Genomic DNA, 19,098 nt, shown 5'->3' with positions numbered 1-19,098 from the left:
GGATTTATTGCTCGTCGTGTGTCTTCTACGAGATCCTGCGATAGGCCATAGTAAATAATAGACTGTTGGCAGCCAAACTATGAGTGACTATTCATTAATAAACGTCGAATCACCGGCAAACTTTGCGATGTACCACGTAAGAGTTTCTCGTTAGCGCAGCTTTTATTTATTTAAAGCGCAGCTTTTATTTATTTAAAGCCCAGCTTTGGTGTAGCGCAACGTCTGCGTTATGATGTAGCTGATCGCTTTAAAAATGCAGACGTCTGGTCGATATCTTATGTCGAAATTTCTATATAAATAGATATGCTTGTAAAAGCAGGGCGCAGGCAGCACTCAAGATAGAGCTAAATAAGCTGAATAGCACATGAAAAGCAGAGCTCACTCTCGTGCTGATTGAAGTGAAATTCATAATCTTGCTGTGAAGAGACATGACGAAGGGATTTGTGTTTCGTGTATGGGGGGGGGAGGAAAAACGGGAGGTGTCGTGACAGCGTGCTGCAACAACAAAACTGTATGAAAAGGCAGACGGCATATTGTTCCATAAGAGGGCTAAAGAGCAGCGTGATGAGATAAAGCACATCCACCACAAAAGGCAGAATATTATACTGGAAAGGAGAAGAAAGGGTAGGCTCTATAAAGCAGCTCTCTTTCACGTCAAAGTAAATGACGTTGCTCTACTTTGGTTCGCCATCAGACTGTTGTGACGTGCTCCGATATGTTGAACCACGCAAGCAATTGGAATCCATCAGCTTAAACGTGTACGTATAGATGACGTAAAAGAAACATGTATTGAAATTTTAAATTCTTTATTTATCTTTGTTCGTAAATGCTGTAGATTCCTCATCATGTAAAGCGGATTAAAGAAGTGCGAAAAGCGAGCACTTTGAAATGGTGGAGCGGACAAAGAAAATAGTGAAGAGGGGGATGCTCCACAATCTTTTCATTCCATCGAAATGAAAGAAGTCGGAGAGCGGGACACACTTTTTCCGTTCGTATACCTTCCATGATGACTGAGCCATTCCACTTCAGCGTTAGAAATAGTTATTCCTTTTCATTTTTTTTGAAAATTCCAAGCAATTCTCATCTTGTCTATCGTCACCGTTGAATCTAAAACTTTTGAAAATGTTCAGTAAACGCAAAGTTCAAAGAGAAATTATTTGATGACGTCTGTTGATATTCCCCGTTATTTTTTTTTTAACTGGATGGAAACACACAAACATAAGAAAACGAGATCGAATGCTACATCAGGTGTTGTACGCCCAGGTAAGCACGATTTAATAATTAACCTAATTTTTCTTTAAAACTTTTATCGCGCAGACTGAAACCGAATCGTTCTTGTTGGTGGTGATGTCCGATTTTCGTTATACCGCAAAGCCACAAAGTCGCGTGAGTAAAAATACCTCAACGTGAATAGAAATGCTGACCTAATTTTTAAACGGACCATTCCTATTTCTTAATAAAATTTCATGTTGTTGTACTTACAGTTATTCAAAAATGATTACGTCACAAATTCGGTGATCTGTCAACAGCGCAATTTTTCTTACCTATTTTGTTCACCCTACCTTTCATTACGTCACTTTCTCTCTCAACCCCCTAATTGGGACAAATGCCACACATCCCTACACAAAATTTAGCTAGTCGTGTTTTTCGCTTTCTCGAGTGTGGTCTGGCTGATCCCAACGAAAGTGCATAACGCAGGAAACAACGTCATTCGCGTTTCTTCCATCTCAAATCAGATTAACTGTGTCAATCAATCGGACATGTGCAACATAGTTCGCTGGGAGTGAGAATCCGGAAAGGTGTGCACCAAAATAACTTGCAAACCCCCACACGAGTGCCGCCAACTGCTGACAAACGAGTTCGTCCGGTCTTCAATGAAAATGGTCTGGCCAAAGAAATGCAGGTAAAACATTCATCACCACTTTCTCTTCGATAACCTGAACCCTCTACTATGTACAGCATGTGAGAGCGAGTAGTAGATAATGCGACGTATTTTTATTTTTCAATCAAGTTGCTTCAATAGCTTTTGATTTCTTTTTTTTTTTCGTTCTATTTTATGATTGAATCAAAGGCAACAGATCGGTTCGGTTGCTTTTAATTTCCGTTTCATTTGAAAACCTGCACTAGATTTGCATCTCAATTATTGAGGAACTTCATCCTTTGTAAGGCGTACCGTAGAAACTGATGAGGTGAATCTTTTTTTTTTTTTCTTGAAAGAAAGACTCATTTTAATCAAACATGTTGTTGGAAGTTCAATCGGAAGTTTTCTTTTCACGTTTTTTTGCATTACAAGTCAGCCTTTTTTTTTTTTGGGGGGGGGGGGGGTGGAGTTCTTTCGCGTTTGATTATACATTTGTACCTATACGAAACATATTCCCGCGGTACGAAATCAAACAACGTACCCATTCGAAAGGCATCAAAATCCGCCCACAACGTTGTAGAAACACCTGCCTTTAGAATTTCGATCCCTACGAACGTTTGACGTCATTTACTCAATGACTTTGGGTGTGTTCATTGCTATTTTTTTTTCTACCTGCACCGGTTTGCGTGACATTTGACGATTACAATGTCGAAAGGCGTGTACGTGTTTTCACTGCACACATTTCGCAACTGTCGTTAGGCCAACAAACGAACTTGAAATCTCTCGTGCATTTTTAAAGGTTCGTGCTAACTCCACATCCCTCAGGTGTGGCATGCTTGAATGCGTAACATTGAACTTCCGGCTTTTACGACATAGAATCGTAGGAGAGACCACCGTTCTTGACCAATATACTGCGTGATCCTTTATTCTGCTCAAAATTCCCTTTAAACGATCATGGTTTAATGCGAGGCTGGTAAACGTCATTGGCTCTGCTGGCCTCGCGTATTTTAACCAGGCCTTCCTTTGTTTGACTTGCGATGGAGTGGGGAAAGCAACAGCAGCCAAAGATCGATTACCGTTACTTGTATAAACATTCACGCACAAACAGTTTGCGCATATAGCGCACTAAAGTCGAATTTGAAAAAGCGGAATACCATTTTTTAAAAATTTGGTATCGCACACACGCCTGCATAGATACCGTAAATAAATATGAAAATTTGCATGCATAGAGTTTTTGATCAAATGTTTATAGGCAAACGAAGAATATTTTGTATTTTTCGTTTCAGTTTGCTTAAAGCCGGGCACGTGCCGCTGCCACCGTTTGCGATAATCCACAAGTCGTTTGAATAAACTAGGGCCTCTCTCCTTCAAAAAACAAAGACTAAAGGAGCATTAACACACTCTGTGCTCAACCCGAACTAACTCAAGCATCGAAATGCGGAGATTGGTGGAGAGGTATAAGAATCAACCCGTTTCCCCGCAAGACGGGGCGCATTTCAAAATAGTTTTGATACGTGAAGGCGGAAGGTTTAAAACTAACGCTGTTTACCCCCCCCCCCCCCGTTCGCTTATTCACGCAACTATAGGCAGCATTAAGCGATGAAACTTACTCGAGCGTGTAGTTTTATCTTGCATATAAGACGATGTGTTTTGTCTAATCGCCCTTTGCCTGCCAAAGTTTGTGCAACCATCGATCGTTTGCATTGCGTACTGTTTGCGCGCGGTGCAACCTATATGTTTGCTCATCGTCGTGATTGCAGGCCTTTGGGTTCGGCCAACTGTTTTTTTGTAGACATCGTTCACAGTGCCCCCCCCCCCCCTTCTTGATATCGCGTTTCTTTTGATTTACCAAAAGACGCATTGATTGAAAGGCTTTTTTTAACTGTGGCAGATTGCAAGTTGCCAGTTGCTTGAGTTCGTCTGATACGTGTGTCAATAGGCCGGAGGAAACTGTTGCTTAAGTAGTTTGGAACCCAGTTGTGCGTTGCATAAGTCATGACCATATAGAATGGAGAGCCACGGTTACTCTTCTCTTTACCACGATTTCATCATGGAAGCGTGAAATTGGCATGGGGAAAATCAAAGAGAATGTTGCCACGAGTCTAGTACAGTAGACGGACCAACGGCGATTGGCCGACCGTCATCGCATTTTAATCGATCGGAGAACCCCCCGTTTGCCCACAAGGGCTCATAGCTGACGCTTTAGTATGTATCTAGCCGGAAGCGAAGAAATAACACGCAACTTTTAGCGGGCTACACAAGCATCCGACGTAATCATGAGGCAATCATAGTAGTCAATCTGAAGTCGGTTGTGTAGCGTCAATCAATTTGAGCAGCCGAAAACTTTGCTGGTTGTTACAATGTTCGCGTGCGTTTGCACCGAACTCCAAAGTCATTGAGCGAACATTGCAAGTTGCATGAATCCACGCGCAAAAACAATAAGAAACAAAATACGGGGCATTCATTGGCTAAAATTTCATTTCAAAATTCCGGATCAAAACAGTTTTGTACACTCGTCTAATCCCACAAAGTAACGTCGAAACATTTAGTTTCATCAGCTTCATATCGTGGCTGCTAAGTCTGTGTTAAAATAGAAGATCCTATTTTTTTTTTTTTTTTAAAAAGCCGATCGTGTTTATTCTTTTTAGCTATAATTCTATCCCAATCCTTTTCTTGATAGGCTTCCGTTCTGCGGCTGCGTATTGCATTAGCTGTACATTATATACTTTCTTCTTTGCATCGGCTTAAAAATGCTTTGTAACATATATTATCTGCGTTGGCGTTTGTCACGGATTTGCTCTTGGCATTTTCCTTTTTTTTTTTTCATTTTTTTTTTTTGCCGGAAGGGAGAAGGCCAATCTGTTAGACAGCAATAAGATCTGGGCTATACGACGAAAGCTCATTAATACTACCAATAAATCCTGATCTTTCAAACATCTATAATACCTTGAGTTTGCTGTTCTTATATTAGTTCTAATGCACGCCAAAGATGGGATTTCACTTATTGAACGTTACCAACAAGACTTTTGGAAACGTTGGAAAAAAAAAAGAGGAAGTTGTATTCCCTTACCCTAAAAAAAAAAAAGGATGGGAGTTGAGAGTTGCTAGGCTACGACGTTATTACTATTATTATTTTTTTTTTTTTATTAATTTTCTATCGCCTTTCCCTTTTCTCTTACGTAGGTTCTTTTTTTTTTTTTTTTTTTTTTTTTTGTTCGCCTCTGTTTTTCTTATTTGGAAAGGGCAGATCCAATTTACGGGATTCTTTTCTTCATCGGATATATAGGCTGTATAGACCTATAGTTTACTGGCCATGTACTACTCGAATACTGGGCATGCCCCCGCCTTCTCTTTATCAATAGTTTTCTTTCCTCCCAAGCTTTTTTTTTTTTTTTTCATCTATCGATTTGATGTAGCTGCTTCGTTCTTCATAAACAAATTCAGTTTGCGGATGGAAGTCATGGGCGACTGCCGGTTGGGCTGTGAAAGCACGGCACGTCGAAATCACGAACGACACATAGCACCGTTTGTGCGTATAGGATAAGAGAAAGGAAAACAGATCGTGAGAAAAATGGGAAAAGGCAACAATAGGTTACGGGACACAACGTTGTTAGACCTAATCTATAATTCACTCAAGCTACGACGTGTAGGCTTAATTGGCTCGCGCGCTGTTCTTCATCCTTATTCATTGTGCAACGATTTTCTTATTTACTCCTCCCTCTTCTTTTTTTTTTTTTTTTTCTTGTAACCAATTCAAAAACTTATTTTGTATGAAATAAAAAAATGCGTTGGATATTCATTGAATACAAGACGCAATGATTTATTGAAAATGCGGAGCACATTGTTGATGGGGATCTTTAAATCAAAGCCGCTACGTACAAGCAGAGAATCAATACATCGTTTCACGTCCACCACCACCACCACCACCTGCTAGGTCATTAGCAAGAAAACGATTTCTCATTTCCATAAAAATTCAGAAGACGGGCATTTAATCCCCACCCCTCCTCCAAAAAAAACAAACATTGACATTGTTTACGCTCCAAGTTAAAAGCTGCTCGTTAACGAAAGAAGATACACAACAACAATGTGGCATTCACTTTCCACTTGAGCAGGTGTATGCAACATAGTGTAAACAAACGTGAAAAGAGAGAAAAATGGACCCTCCCTATTTGGATTGAGGACTGACTGCGGTTGCGCAGAAGGATCGAAACCAAATAGAGGAAGCAACGAGGTTTCACACTATCGTGAACCCATTGGGTCAACGTCGAGGACTCGCATCTTTTTTTTTATCTTCTTCAAACAGTCACGTATGTACCAGCTAGCGATCCAGTTGTGCACGTCCTGACTTCTCCAAAGTCTCCGGTGTTTTTGTTCCTTATTTTTTTCGTTAAAAGATTTTATTGGGCGTAGTGCGCATTTTTGTTGGGTCGTCCGCGTGAGTGTCGAACGTTATGCACAGCTTACTTTCGTCGTGAAACTGTTTGAGATCAGTTTTCTGGAAATACAAATCAGCTAGTTGGGTTCTGACGTGTTGTCTACCTGCACGATTGGCTACGTTTATGTTTACCTGTTAAACGAACTACAAACGGTCAATGTAACACAGAAAACATGTTTCGATTTCAGTCGAGTTGGACATCAATTAACGCTTAGTTGTGCTTTTTTTTTCCTATCAAACACCGGAACTAAAAAATCCCTTCTGGTTTAATAGAGGAAGCGCTGCTGATGAGCTCCTCAATTCAGCACGTTCACCGATCATTTCAAAACGAAATTTGTGCGCGTGAAAGACCTGTGAGATTGCATTCTTCCCCCCTCGATTTCATTTTCGATTAAAAAATTGTTTCAAAGGTCAAAAAGCCATTGGAGTCACGTTTGATCGATATATCTAGGTATATTAATCAGCCAAATGGATTCGTCAACGGCAGCCAATCAGCCCCTAATCGAAGGCAGCAATTTCGGTTCGGGCACATACGACGACCGATCATTTCGCAGACACAATTGTCATTTCACTCCATTCGTTCTCAACGATCGCCAAGCTGCCGTTGTCGCCGCCGTTTACGCAATAGCAAGTTTCTTCTTCTTTTTTTTTTTTTTCTCAATTAACATTTTTTTTTTTCTCTAACCAGAAAAAGCCCCGATCGGCTATAACTTTGTCGTTTTTCTTTCACGTCCCGTTTTTCTTTTATTACATCAAAACGGAATAGTCCTATTATCCCATTATTCGTAGAACTCGATGATAGCCCAATGGATACATCGATCACTGTCGACATTTTCGCTGCGAAGAACCCCTTTCTGCGTGAAGCCTCCGTGTGAAACTGAGGCATTCATCACGCTCCCACTGATTGAAATTAACGAGGTGCGAGGCGATGTATAGCGAGTGCGACCATCGCAAATTGAATGAAATTTTTAAATCTTTAAACAATACTATAAAGACTGGGAAAGTGAATCTATATTCTATTAGGCTAGAAAACAATGTATGCGACTATGGGTGATATCTCTTATAGGAATAGACACGCAAATCCATAACACTGTTTAAAAAAAAAAAAAAAAAAAAAAGAGTGGTGAATGAATGAAGAGCGCCATATTTTTTGGCGTTTTTCCTTTTTCCGTGTTTATCTGTTTCGAAAGTTTTTTTTCTTTCATCTTCGCTGCCTTGTTTTTTTATCGTCCAATTGGCAACAACAATAGAGCGTATGATAAATGGGAAACAACAGCCCGTCATGCGGACGAACCACTGATACGCTTGCTGCCTTTATCTCTTGACGTTGGTCTTGTATAGCTTATTGAAAAAGGCGTGGCATATTGATAATGCTCTTGGTAGATAACCGCCGTATCAGGCCAAAAATGCTATTGGATTGAAAGCACGCTTTAAAAATCAACTGAAATGTTTTTGTACAGTGGGTGGGATTTTTGCGTCAAGTTTCTCCAACTAGAAGGAGATTAGCGCAATGCTGTATGTATGCGAGGACCTATTTATGAAGTTTTATATGTGTACATACACCCCTGCGCGCCTATCGATTTATCGCATATGCTCACTTTCCTGTTTGATTTTCCTTTAGGATTTTTTCTATCTAGTGCAATTCTAACGTTGTTTATTTTCATTTTATTTCTTTTTTTTTTTTTTTTTGCAGTGTGCGTCCTCAATCACCTTCTTCGGCTATTGTTTTTTGGCCGTCGCTACGTCTTATCAAGCCAAACATATGGCCGACGTGTACTGGGGTAAGCACATTATTCTTCATTTTTATGTCCATCCGCCTTTTATTCTTTTGCCTTTCTTATCGTAAAAAAAAAAAAAAAAAACCAGTGGACACTTCATCGTTTGGCTCTCGTTAGCTTTACACATAAAATAAGCATGGCATTATGCTGACGAAGCGCTGTGAAGGACGAAGGTCTCGCCATATGCGTTTGCCAAATGAAGTCCTGCGAGATTTGTTATCCCGCTAATTGTACGTACAAAAATGTGTACGAAAAAAAAAAAAAAGAAATAGATGAAAGTGAAATTGCGTATTTGACAACGACTATGGGAAAATGGAAAAGGCTTTTTTGCAGAGTTCGATTTGAACAGTACAAAAGCGTACGGCACAGTGAGCGCATTTTTCGAACTACGCAGAGTTCAAGATTGGCTGCCGTCCGTTTTCGTTCGCGACGAGCAAAAACATTTCTTTCATACGACGACCTTTTCAGAAGGTTCCAAAATAGAAAAAAAAAGAAAATAAATACTGAACCAATCAAAGGATCCAATCGCGTGGGCTCACTTGATGTAGCGCCAATCTAGAGTTGATTATATACGCCACGGACGTTCGTTCTTTAACAATTGGCTATATTGAAGGCCGTGGTCTCTTAAAATAGAAGAAAACCATTTCCAATAGTGCCTCCTTTTTTTATTTATTTTATAGCTGCTCGTTATTTCCTGTGCGCTCGTGTACTCTGTTAATTGGAATCTCTCTAATTTTTTGCAGGAGTACAAGCCTCATACGCCGCCGTCATGATGGCGGAATTAACGTCGCTATGTCTTTCCACCACTCTGTTGATCGCCATTTATCAGGTCAGTGGCCTCTATACGTCCTTTCAAATGAAACAGCACAATGGGTCTTGCACTGTTAAAAATTAGGAAACATAAAAAGAATCCCATTCGTTTTCTGCTACCACTCGTTTAAGGTATACTTCAATTTTCCTGCAACTATAAAGCGCTGGATCATAAAAAACGAACGTCAAATGGCCAATCAAAATTTATAAGAAATTACAAAAAAAAAAGAAATAGCGTATTCGATTATAAACTTCGTTTGGCTCAGCTGCCGCATCGCATGTTAGTAGATGTCTAAAAATCAATACAAACACCTTTCCTCTTTTTTTGAAGCGCAGAAATGAGCTTATGCAATGCACAGGCTCTGTTGTGAAAGGACTACGTATCAACTCAAACTCTACTTTTTTTTTTTTTTTTTTTCTAAATCTCAATAATGTCAACTCCCGAATAATGAGAAGATGCACGCTAGCAAGTTGATAGGGATCGTACAGGTGACGAAACTAATGGTAACGCGCAAAAAACAACGTTCGTAATGAAAAAGTCAAACTGTACCGTATAGATGTACTATAAGAATCAATTTCGAGTGCTACCGTGTCAATTAAACGGGCCAGTTCATTAAAGAGCCCATCCCTTGAAATCCTTCGACTTGTCTAGACATCTCCTTCGCGTGCATAATTCGCGTGCGTAAGCGTAAACTAGCGAATGCGTGCGCTTGATTGTGTGTCACCCGCCGCTTGTTTGATGAAAATACTATGAAAAAACCAATTTCAGAGTAAACAAGGATTTTCTTTTTGCGACTAGCGCACAGAATATCCATCAATTTTGAAAAACTAATCCGCAATAAAAAAAAAAGCAGTTTGGGTTTTTTTTTTTGCGCACTTATGTGCCCATTCGTTTTTTTTTGTGTGTTGATTACGTTGTTTTGACACGAGCAAAAAAGAGAAAGAATAACAAAGAGGTTAGACAACAACATCCTTTGCGAATAGTATAAGCCAAAGTCTGTTAACACGGCCCTCGTATATTAGGTTACTTTCTCCGATTCGCTCATTCGTTTGGAAGCGGCTCGTTTTGGCCGCACTACGCCAACATTTCTGCAATGGTTAGATTTCTTTTCCACTGTCTCGCTTTGCGCTGTAATAAAGGGCTTCAGTCAACGTGATAATGCGCATGAAAGACGTGCTTCCCTAAATCGTCATCTACTAAGATGCCTCTTCCTAGGCGAGGCTCTTTCATGTGACAGCTCCACGCTTAATAGGGCCAATAAACTAACTCGCATTTGTTCGTTTTCTGGCTACTCTGTAGCTGACCGTGTTGCTTGTCGTCGAAGTTATAGCGTTCTGTCTTTGTACTACACGTCCTTGTCATCATTCGTAATCGTAGGCCCTCGTTCAAGTAGACACAGTGGCGTTTCATGAAGCTCACGTATACGTACAGCTAAATGCTTGTTGCTTTCCGTTAATTTGTTTTCAAATAGATGATGCGCAATCCGAAACATTTGAAGTCTCCTGTTGTGAGCGTGTGGCATTGCTTAAATTAATGCAGATATTTTTTTTTTGTTTTGAAATGTTTACGGATGCAGGAGAATTGTTCGCTGATGGTTCCGTGGGTGTTGGGCTTCATAGGTTCCATTTCCTTAGAAGCGCTAGCCATAGTCTATTCAAATGTTCTTCGTGACCATATCAATCAGGTATGTCATACATTTGTTGCTTTCCAAAAATCGATAGGAAAAATTAGAGTGGCTTTACCAACATGTGCTTTTGCATGCCGGCTTAAAACTTCGATGAGTTAAATGTGTCTTGTCTAATTACAAATGATTGAAAGTGTGCACCGAGGATCGTTGGGGATAAGACACTGTTGTGCGTAGAACTCTTTCTCAATGTAGTTAAAGTACAAAAAAAAAAAAAAGGCGGCTCGTCGAAAATCTTGTACGGTAAATCCGGTTATTTTCGGCTGATTTTCTTTGATGTTGATGTGTTGCAGGGTTTTGATCAGTTGTGCCACTTTGAAGTAGGCGTCTTCCTATCAAAGACTTTCGTCAACGTAAGTCTAACCGGGGGGGGTATTCGTTATCTTCATACACGAAAACCCTCTTTTTAAAAAGACATTTCTTTTAATGACCTAATGTTTCGCCTTTTTTTAATTTATACGCAATTGGACGTCGTGATATGTCGCTAGGTGATCGTTATTGGCGCTGTGGTACGCCTCTATCGACAGGTCAGTCATCCACTGATTTCTAGTCTTTCAATTTTCAATTTCTTCTCACCTTTTTTTTTTTTGGTTTCCATAATCGACGATAGCTAAAAGACGGTGTCACATGGAGAGTCAACGACATTTACGAATTGTAACCGTGGTACCTACGATGGCTTTCGGCTTCGACTTTGTACTCATCGTTGGATTGCCATTTTCTATTCTTGTACATTTGCTGCAATTTGAGTGCAATGAAAAACGATTTACGATTCAATCTCCTTGCTATTTATCCGACAAGTCTTTTGCTACGCGATGCCCAGCTTTTCTGATCATTTCACGTAATCGAACCAAATATACCGACATGTACAACTCATTCGAATAGGCTTATTTCTACATAATATAAGGAAACGTTCTCAAAAGTCTCATCTGCGAAATTTTCGTTGGGTGAACTGAGATCACAAGAGTTCTTATCCGATCTCATCGGCTCCCCAACAAGACAGGTTTATTTTTTATGCGCTCTCATTCCTCCGGTTCTTATGTACACTGTATTGTGCAGTATAAATCCGCAGTGAAAAAAAAAAAATCGTAACACGCCCTTCATTTCCGTTGGCATGGCTCCCAAGTGTCAAAGAAATAATGGGAGAGAAAGCGAGCGAGTAACACACACACACACACAAAAAATAACCAGAAGAATATAAATAACGAGCGACAACTTGTTATATTCCTTTTAGTCTATAGGAAAAGTCACTCTGATTCTACGATGCATACAATTGACTACGTATAAAAAAAAAGACCCTTTTTCAAACTATTTTAAGACTCATTTTATTCTCGCTTTTGCAGTAGAATTCAGTCATTTTTTTTGTCCTGCCTCTTTCGTATAGCAGCGAATAGGAAACAACGTAAAGAAAAAAAGAAGAAGAGGGGAAACGGATAGAATTCGAACGCATTCTGGAATGTCTACGTATGCATCAACCTTGTAAAACTGAGAGAGCTATATATACGGGTAAACGAGCTCGTATTATTGATTGCTTCATATATGCATGCTAGCATTCGCTTTTCGTGCGCTCCATCGCCATGTTTTTTTTTTTTATTTTGTCGTTGCACTTTTTTTTTTATATATCAGATCCTAAACAGACTTAGATGAAGCTTTTAGTTCTTATTTTTTTTTTTTCTATTTCCTTTCTGTCGAATCTTCTTTTTTTTTCCACGAAAATGTGTAATGCAAGCGCAAGGAAGCCGATGAACATTAGATGGTTCCTCCGTCAATCTGCTGACTTGCTGCGTTTGACTGCCGGGTCGTTGGGAGCAAAAGAAAACAAATGGAAAGAACTATAGCGCTCATCTTTTGTATAGATGGCAACCAAACTATCAAGCTTTATGTTCATGTGAATACGTGCATCGAATCTTATAAGACTTTTAAAGATAGACAATAGGTCGTAGCATGTTAACCCCGCTTGCCGTCGTTGTGTGCTGCGTATTTGTTAAGAAACGATGATACGTGTTTCCGTCCTTGGGTCTTCTTCGTTGTAAAGAGTTTTATCGATCGGGTGTTCCATCGACTGGGCCTATGTCTATTTTTTTTTATTAGTAAAGTGTGTCGTTCGATTCAGCTGTTTTATACTGGAACGGCGCATTATTATGGTTAACTGGCAAATAGGACCTACACATAAATACTTTGAGCAGCAAAAAAAAAAAAGTCCACATCAACTTGCTTCTAAAAAAGATATAGTCATTTGAGATCTTATATGTATTTCCCTATCGCTTCTAAACGCATTCTGCTTTCTGTATAGACGCTTTTCTTTCCCTTTTTTCTTGATCTATATAGAATAGAGCACAAAAATTCTTTACATATAGTGTGTATATATATATATATAAAGCTGTGCTATTTGGTACTCGTTGCTTGAATATACACACACAATCTAGGGACGCAGAGTTTGTTTTTGGTCGAATATCCGGTACACTATAGGGCAAAGACAGCTTCTGCACTGTTTAATAAAAATAAAAAATAAAGATAGACGAGTGAGAGGCAGGCAGGAAACAGATCTAACGCAAAGGCATCGATCTATATACCTACTCTGTATATCAGAATTGTTGCTTTATTTCAAACAAACGAGAGGCTATAAAACACAGCAGAATAATAAGCGTATTGGATATTTATATTTCGTTATTCCTGTCTACCTGCATGTTTATGGTTGTGCAATGTTTCAATCACCATTAAAGGGCAAATTTAAAACAGTCCCTTAAAACACTGGACTTGTCAAGGCTGGTTCGCGTGATCTGCAATAACGATACATATAAGCATATTGCTTCAATACGGCTGAATTTAGACTACTGGACTATGTGCCATATCACATATCGTAAGAATTCAAATTTGTTGACATTCGGTGAATGCTACACAAAATACATTTTCACAACCCGAGTCGCGTTATGAAACTATACTTTCCTCATCTATTATTAGTAACACATAAGAGGAAACGTAGTACGCTTTACGGCCCCACGTAGAATGACCATGTCGTGTTTGTTTCGTTGACAGCTCGGCAGAAGTGCCATGGTTGTAATCATCTTAATTTCCAACAAGTCAATACTCACTCGGACCTTTACGAATGTGCACACCGGATGGGTGAACTTTCCCGAGTGCAATTCGAACTGTGCAACCCAGAATTCGATTAATGAAATAAAAAAGACGATACTGCCGCACACATATGACTGAAATGTATCATTCTGTATCATTTATACTACTGATGTACATCCTAGTGCGTGAAAAAGCTTATCTAGGTTATATATAAACAAGCATCTGGCATAAATATATACGTACAGATTTCTGTTATACGTTTTCCGGTCTGCAAGATTCGATATTCTGGATTGCGATTCTTCAAGAATGCCCATTTTTTACCGAATTCGGTACGGTATGTCACCACTACTGGTATCATTGTGCAATTCCTTTCGAGAGAATCGATAATTTGCAACAGACGTCGGCTTTGAAGTACCAGCTGCCTTTCCCTCGTACCCTTCTTATTCTTCCGGGAAGTACAGATGTGCTACATCGTTGAATTCAATAAAAATGTTGTGTAGTTCGTTCGTTCACACAGCTGCAATGACTATACGATAGTGTGGTGCGTGATGTGACAGCTACAGCGAACTACAGCGACTGAGAAAGTACTTAAAGTTTAGCTTGCTAGTCTTTAATCATTTACTAAAAACCTTATTGGTTTGCCTGAACAGCCTATAATTGCAATACTTTTGATCAATTTAACAAGAACTGTAGATTGCCAAGACTAATGACAATTTGATTGCTGTAAGCACAGGGAGAGAATGCCCGTACACTCTCTGCGCGCTACTACGATAAGAACTTTTCACTTATAGCCATCATGGTATTAAAGATGGAACTGTAGTATAGAATTTGAGTACGCAGTTCTTTCATCTGAGAAAAGTAAGATCGTTAATGTCGCCAATGAGAAACTTGAATCTTTTGTCGCTTCTGTACAAAATGATTTGCCGATTGTTCTTCACGGCCATTGATTGGACAAAGTTTCAATGCTATACTCCCCGGGTGACGTTTATTTCCACACTCAAGCAGCCTAGTATGTAGCTTCGTGGTGAGCGTCTGCACAAGAACTGAACAATACATTTCGGTCTTTTACCGTTAAAAGAAATACATGATCAGGCTAAGGAGAGTACGTTGTGGAGTTGATATCAGCCGTATAAAGTGAGGGGTCATGCGATATTGCTAAAAGATACATGGATCGCCTGAATCCAGTGCTTAGATTTATCCACATGACCTGACGCTAAGTTTCTAATTACCTAATAATTGGCTATCAAATTACATGGATAGCCGTGGTAGTATCACGCAAGAAATTTACCAGTAACTAGCTAAAGCATCAAAGATGGATGTCTCTCCTCATCGGTTCACTTGCTCTTCTAGTTAACGTTACTGAGGGTCCGTCATAATTTTTCCTTTGTCATATTATGATGGATTTGTTTAATTTCGGGGGTGATGGGGGTATATTGTGGTTTGTGGTGTCTATTGAGCTGTGATTGTCGGTGTAGGCTATAACGGATACACTATGGTACACGTAAATTTGATTTGCCAGAATTGCTAAACTATAAACTTGCTTACATGCAAGATATCCCAAGGCAATAGTACGATGTACAAAAGAAATCCCACAACAGTAACATGATTATTAAAAAAAACGGAAAAGATGCAAAAACTATAGAGACAGGGGAAAAACAAAAAACTGAAAAACAAAATATTGTAGAATCGAATCGAAGGAATGTTACGAACGCGTCTCTGTTTACTTCATTCGTCTGCTGTCACATGTGTTAGTTACTTCATGCCGGCTGGGCCCTTTTGTGAATCAATGTTTTTGCATATAAATGGGCTCCTTGGTTCTGCAGTAATATCTTACAATAATGGGTTATAGGGTTCCTTATCGTATGTTGTTGAAAACAAAAAATATATTCAGTAAAACTACATCCCAAAGTTTTCCGAGTAACTTGTTCGCCCTTAAAACGTGCCATCGGACGTTGTCGATTAAGGAGAGGAATCCAAAATTTACCACCTCGTTTCGGAATAGTGCAAACGTGGCAGAAGATTTTTTTTACAAACATGGATTTAAAGAAGACAACTTGATTAAAGAATTTAATGATAATTCTTTTGATAAGGAAACTTTAAATGATCACACTAGACTTTACCCCATGATACAAGTCAATGATGATCTTCTTGAGACCCTAGTAAAAGCCTCAACCATTGAACAAGTATTTGGCCTTATCAAACAAGAGCCGCTCAATGTTAAATACGCTAGCCAAGCTATAGCTACATTGTGGGACCTGAAGAAGGGTTACCACAATGTAACATCAAATACCTCATCTGCAAATCGAAATTTTATTCAGGTATCTTTCTTTGCATTTGATGTGTCTTTTGGATTTAAATTTATGATTTCTGTATTTTAGGTTGTTAAAAGCCATCCACAGTTCTGGGTAGCAGTGGATTGTGTTCAAAAGTCAGCATCCCTTTTGTCAGATGACATCCTCACTTCCATGCTGCTCTATCTGAGAAAATTTCAGATCTCAATGAAGGAACCCAGCTTTCAGACATTGTTGTGCACTTCACTTACTCGTATCAAAGCTTTCTCCCTCGATTCGCTGGCTAAATGGTGCCTTGTCACTTCTATGCCCAACCATGGTGGCCGACTGATGCTTCCTGCAGCTCTGCCAGCTTTTCATCAACATGCCAAAAATTGTCAATCATTAACAGATTTAGAGCTGCTATCAATCTGTTTCGTCGCCATCGCTCCTATAGTTGATAAAAACGGGCCTACAGCGTGTATGTTCGTCAACCAAATCAGTCACCTATTAGACAGAAATGTGCTCAACCAAGATACTCCGTTGGCCGTACTGGTTGGGGTGTTGCGTGCACTATATCAGGTGGCCAAAAGCAACCCGTCATCGTCGTGTGCCACAATACGAATCCTCTATATTCTACAGGATTCTCACTTGATGAATAGTCCATCATCCATGGTTTATTTCGATGCCATTCGCAAGTCTTGGGAGGCAGTTAACGAGCCAATTGGTTTGGTCCGCAAAATGGAGAATATGGCTTGCAGCTGGTTAGAGAAGATAAATATTCAAACGGAGCATATCAATTTGCTTTCGCACGTCTCGCATATTCAAGACGCGTCGTCTGACCGCAAAAAACAATTAGAGCGGCATCTAATGCGCATCATGGAGAAGGAACAACCAATTGCAATTGAACCGTATCTAAAGCAAATATTTCGCATCATTCGCTCATCAAAAATGTCCGACATCAGATTGGTCGACCTGTATTGGAACCGCGTACTGCAAAGTTTGACAAGGCGACTAGGAAATAATGAAGAATTTGTTCCACTCCTTCTCGACGCGGCCCAATGGTACATGTTCTTCAACAACAATCTTGGAGGAACTTACCGATCATCAAACTTCGAAAATCAAGTCTTAAAATGGATCAAGGAGATGATGAATGGCGACTGGCGCCAACCTGTGCGAAATGTTCGCTTCTTCTGTCGTCTGTCAGCTTTTGTGTTAGCATACGGAGGTCATCCAACATCGACCGGCTTGTTAGAGAAGCTGGTTGACATAGAAGACCAGTTGACAATCCAGGACATCTTCTATATGTAAGGCATCAATTGAACACGTATATCACACGTGTAGTCAGTTTTTAATTGTATGTTTTCTGGTAAACAGATCCCGGGGGATCCAACTGGGCCGGCACTGGCTCAGACGGCCACAGCTGCATTATTCCCAGCGTGATATGGGTGACCTAACGTTGATGCTAGATCGGCGTTCTGCATTTCTTTTGTCCTCGCCAGCATCGTCCACATTGAGTTTAACGACTACCCTTTTACATAGTGCACTTTATCGCAATGCCGAAAGCTATGGGTATTTGATGAACAATTTGCTACTATTTGGTCTTACTTAATTCGTTTTATCTAGGAATGTGTTCCCGCTCAACGAGGCAGGCTTGCGTAAATGTGAAACGCAGTTAAACGAGTTGACGGCCAGAGTAACGCGAGATTTAGTATTCTTCCTGGATCGATTCCGTTATTTGCAATTCCCAATCATAGACGCGATTGTGGACTACGCCTTAAAAAAGCACGAGCATCTGGGGCCATCGCTTCTCGTCAATGTCTTCGTTCTTTGTTTCAATTTAGGCTACAGCACCAAAAACCTGGAACTTCTAGCTCCTATCACCTCCCAATCTCTCGAATCGTAATTTTATTTTCTTTCTTTTATTCTTCTTTCTCCGTGGAAGATATCTTGCAGTGTATCTGCCTATTCGTGCACAAGCTACAGGCTATATAAATAGCGAGCCATTATATCACGTATTACGTTTTCTTTGGAGAGAGCAGGAAAGAAAATGGAATGTTCGGACTCTTTGTCCTGGAGGCGTCCTTGGCTTTGGTGCTTACTAATCGCTTGTCGATTAAACTAGTCAATGACATCTTCACCGTCCAGTTTCTCGACAAACTGGATTTAGAAGTAGCTGCTTGCTACTCTAAAGTATGTCCTAAGATTTCCTCATCTCTTTTGACCTATTTCAGTATTTCATTGATTTGTTTCTGTTTTCTTCCTTACAGGCCACTTATCCAGCTCGGGTTCGACGTACGTTAATGGAGCTAAACCGCAGTGTTTGCATTGACATGCCAGAAGCTGGTGTCCCCTGGTTCCATGAAAAATATTGCCAAGAACAAATGCATACTAGTACGTGTACTGTCCAATTAGCAAAGTTCAAAATTCAATGTAAACTATTTCTCTGTTTATTTTCAATTGTCTGCTTACCAGATGCTCCAACCTCTACGAATTTCCATGTGGATATTCACCACTGTTTGGTGCAGATTTTGGGCAACAGTAATCTGATTGAAAGATGGACCTACAGTCCATATTATCATCTTATAGGTATACTGCAAAGCCTTCACTACTTTCCTTCTGCTATGTCTCACATTGCAATTTGATTTTCTACATTTATAGACTTTGAGGTGCATTTGAATGAAAACGGGCAACCCGTTGTTCCATCTATCAACAAGTCCAAGATGTCCAACGGCCGCGAAGAAAAGTAAGTGGGATTTGCGGTTGTCAATCGTTCACCGAAGCTAAAACTGATCTGTGCTAGGATTGCCATTTTGGCCTTATTACCATCGTTATTCACTGCCAATTATGGCTACCTGATGGGCTTGTCGTTACTTCGTCAGCGACAACTAGAAATCCTTGGCTATAGAGTTGTTGGCATACCACTTCACCATTGGAACTCTTTGGCCCTTTCCACTACCCAAGCCAAATCTAGTTATCTCAAACAAAAGCTGTTCAGACAGCGCAATGTATAGTCATCTGAAGCGTTTCCCTAGTACACACACGACCCTTGTAAATAAAACAGACGTGATGAGAAATTCGTACAACTAATTTCATTTCCATGATGAAGTGCCTCATATTAGTGCATGTCTGTACGATCGATTGGAGCTAATATGAAGCATTTCATTTCATTCTATCAATCTAGATA

At 39.9% G+C, this 19,098-nt stretch overlaps 2 protein-coding genes across 2 annotated transcripts; both read left to right on the top strand.

Annotated features, from left to right (window-relative positions):
* Window positions 1-6,182: 6,182 nt before the first annotated feature.
* On the top strand, window positions 6,183-11,419 carry LOC130695022 (uncharacterized). The gene is made up of 7 exons (XM_057518135.1): window positions 6,183-6,923; window positions 7,990-8,077; window positions 8,818-8,903; window positions 10,462-10,569; window positions 10,863-10,922; window positions 11,058-11,096; window positions 11,180-11,419. The coding sequence occupies exons 1-7, from the start codon at window positions 6,765-6,767 to the stop codon at window positions 11,225-11,227; spliced, it is 588 nt and encodes a 195-aa protein (XP_057374118.1). The 5' UTR covers window positions 6,183-6,764; the 3' UTR covers window positions 11,228-11,419.
* A 3,992-nt stretch (window positions 11,420-15,411) lies between these two features.
* Window positions 15,412-18,988, top strand: LOC130695439 (uncharacterized). Its single transcript, XM_057518576.2, has 9 exons — window positions 15,412-15,959; window positions 16,020-17,218; window positions 17,289-17,483; window positions 17,538-17,813; window positions 17,954-18,104; window positions 18,182-18,305; window positions 18,387-18,500; window positions 18,573-18,657; window positions 18,715-18,988. Exons 1-9 carry the CDS (start codon window positions 15,480-15,482, stop codon window positions 18,923-18,925), a joined length of 2,835 nt encoding a protein of 944 aa, XP_057374559.1. The 5' UTR covers window positions 15,412-15,479; the 3' UTR covers window positions 18,926-18,988.
* The last annotated feature ends 110 nt before the right edge of the window (window positions 18,989-19,098 follow it).

This window comes from Daphnia carinata, chromosome 4 (assembly GCF_022539665.2).
Source record: "Daphnia carinata strain CSIRO-1 chromosome 4, CSIRO_AGI_Dcar_HiC_V3, whole genome shotgun sequence".
Classification (NCBI taxonomy): Eukaryota; Metazoa; Arthropoda; class Branchiopoda; order Diplostraca; family Daphniidae; genus Daphnia; species Daphnia carinata.
The sequence above is the reverse complement of the archived record's forward strand: the minus strand, read 5'-3'. Positions and strand labels throughout refer to the sequence as shown.

Bases quoted from the DNA above. Each gene is read 5' to 3' on its own strand.
- LOC130695022 (XM_057518135.1), top strand. From the start codon at position 6,765: ATGGATTCGTCAACGGCAGCCAATCAGCCCCTAATCGAAGGCAGCAAT. The intron at 8,078-8,817 runs GTAAGCACATTA...AATTTTTTGCAG, and splicing joins TATGGCCGACGTGTACTGGG to GAGTACAAGCCTCATACGCC. The intron at 11,097-11,179 runs GTCAGTCATCCA...AATCGACGATAG, and splicing joins TGGTACGCCTCTATCGACAG to CTAAAAGACGGTGTCACATG.
- LOC130695439 (XM_057518576.2), top strand. From the start codon at position 15,480: ATGGGTTATAGGGTTCCTTATCGTATGTTGTTGAAAACAAAAAATATA. The intron at 17,814-17,953 runs GTAATTTTATTT...TGGAGAGAGCAG, and splicing joins ACCTCCCAATCTCTCGAATC to GAAAGAAAATGGAATGTTCG. The intron at 18,306-18,386 runs GTACGTGTACTG...TCTGCTTACCAG, and splicing joins CCAAGAACAAATGCATACTA to ATGCTCCAACCTCTACGAAT.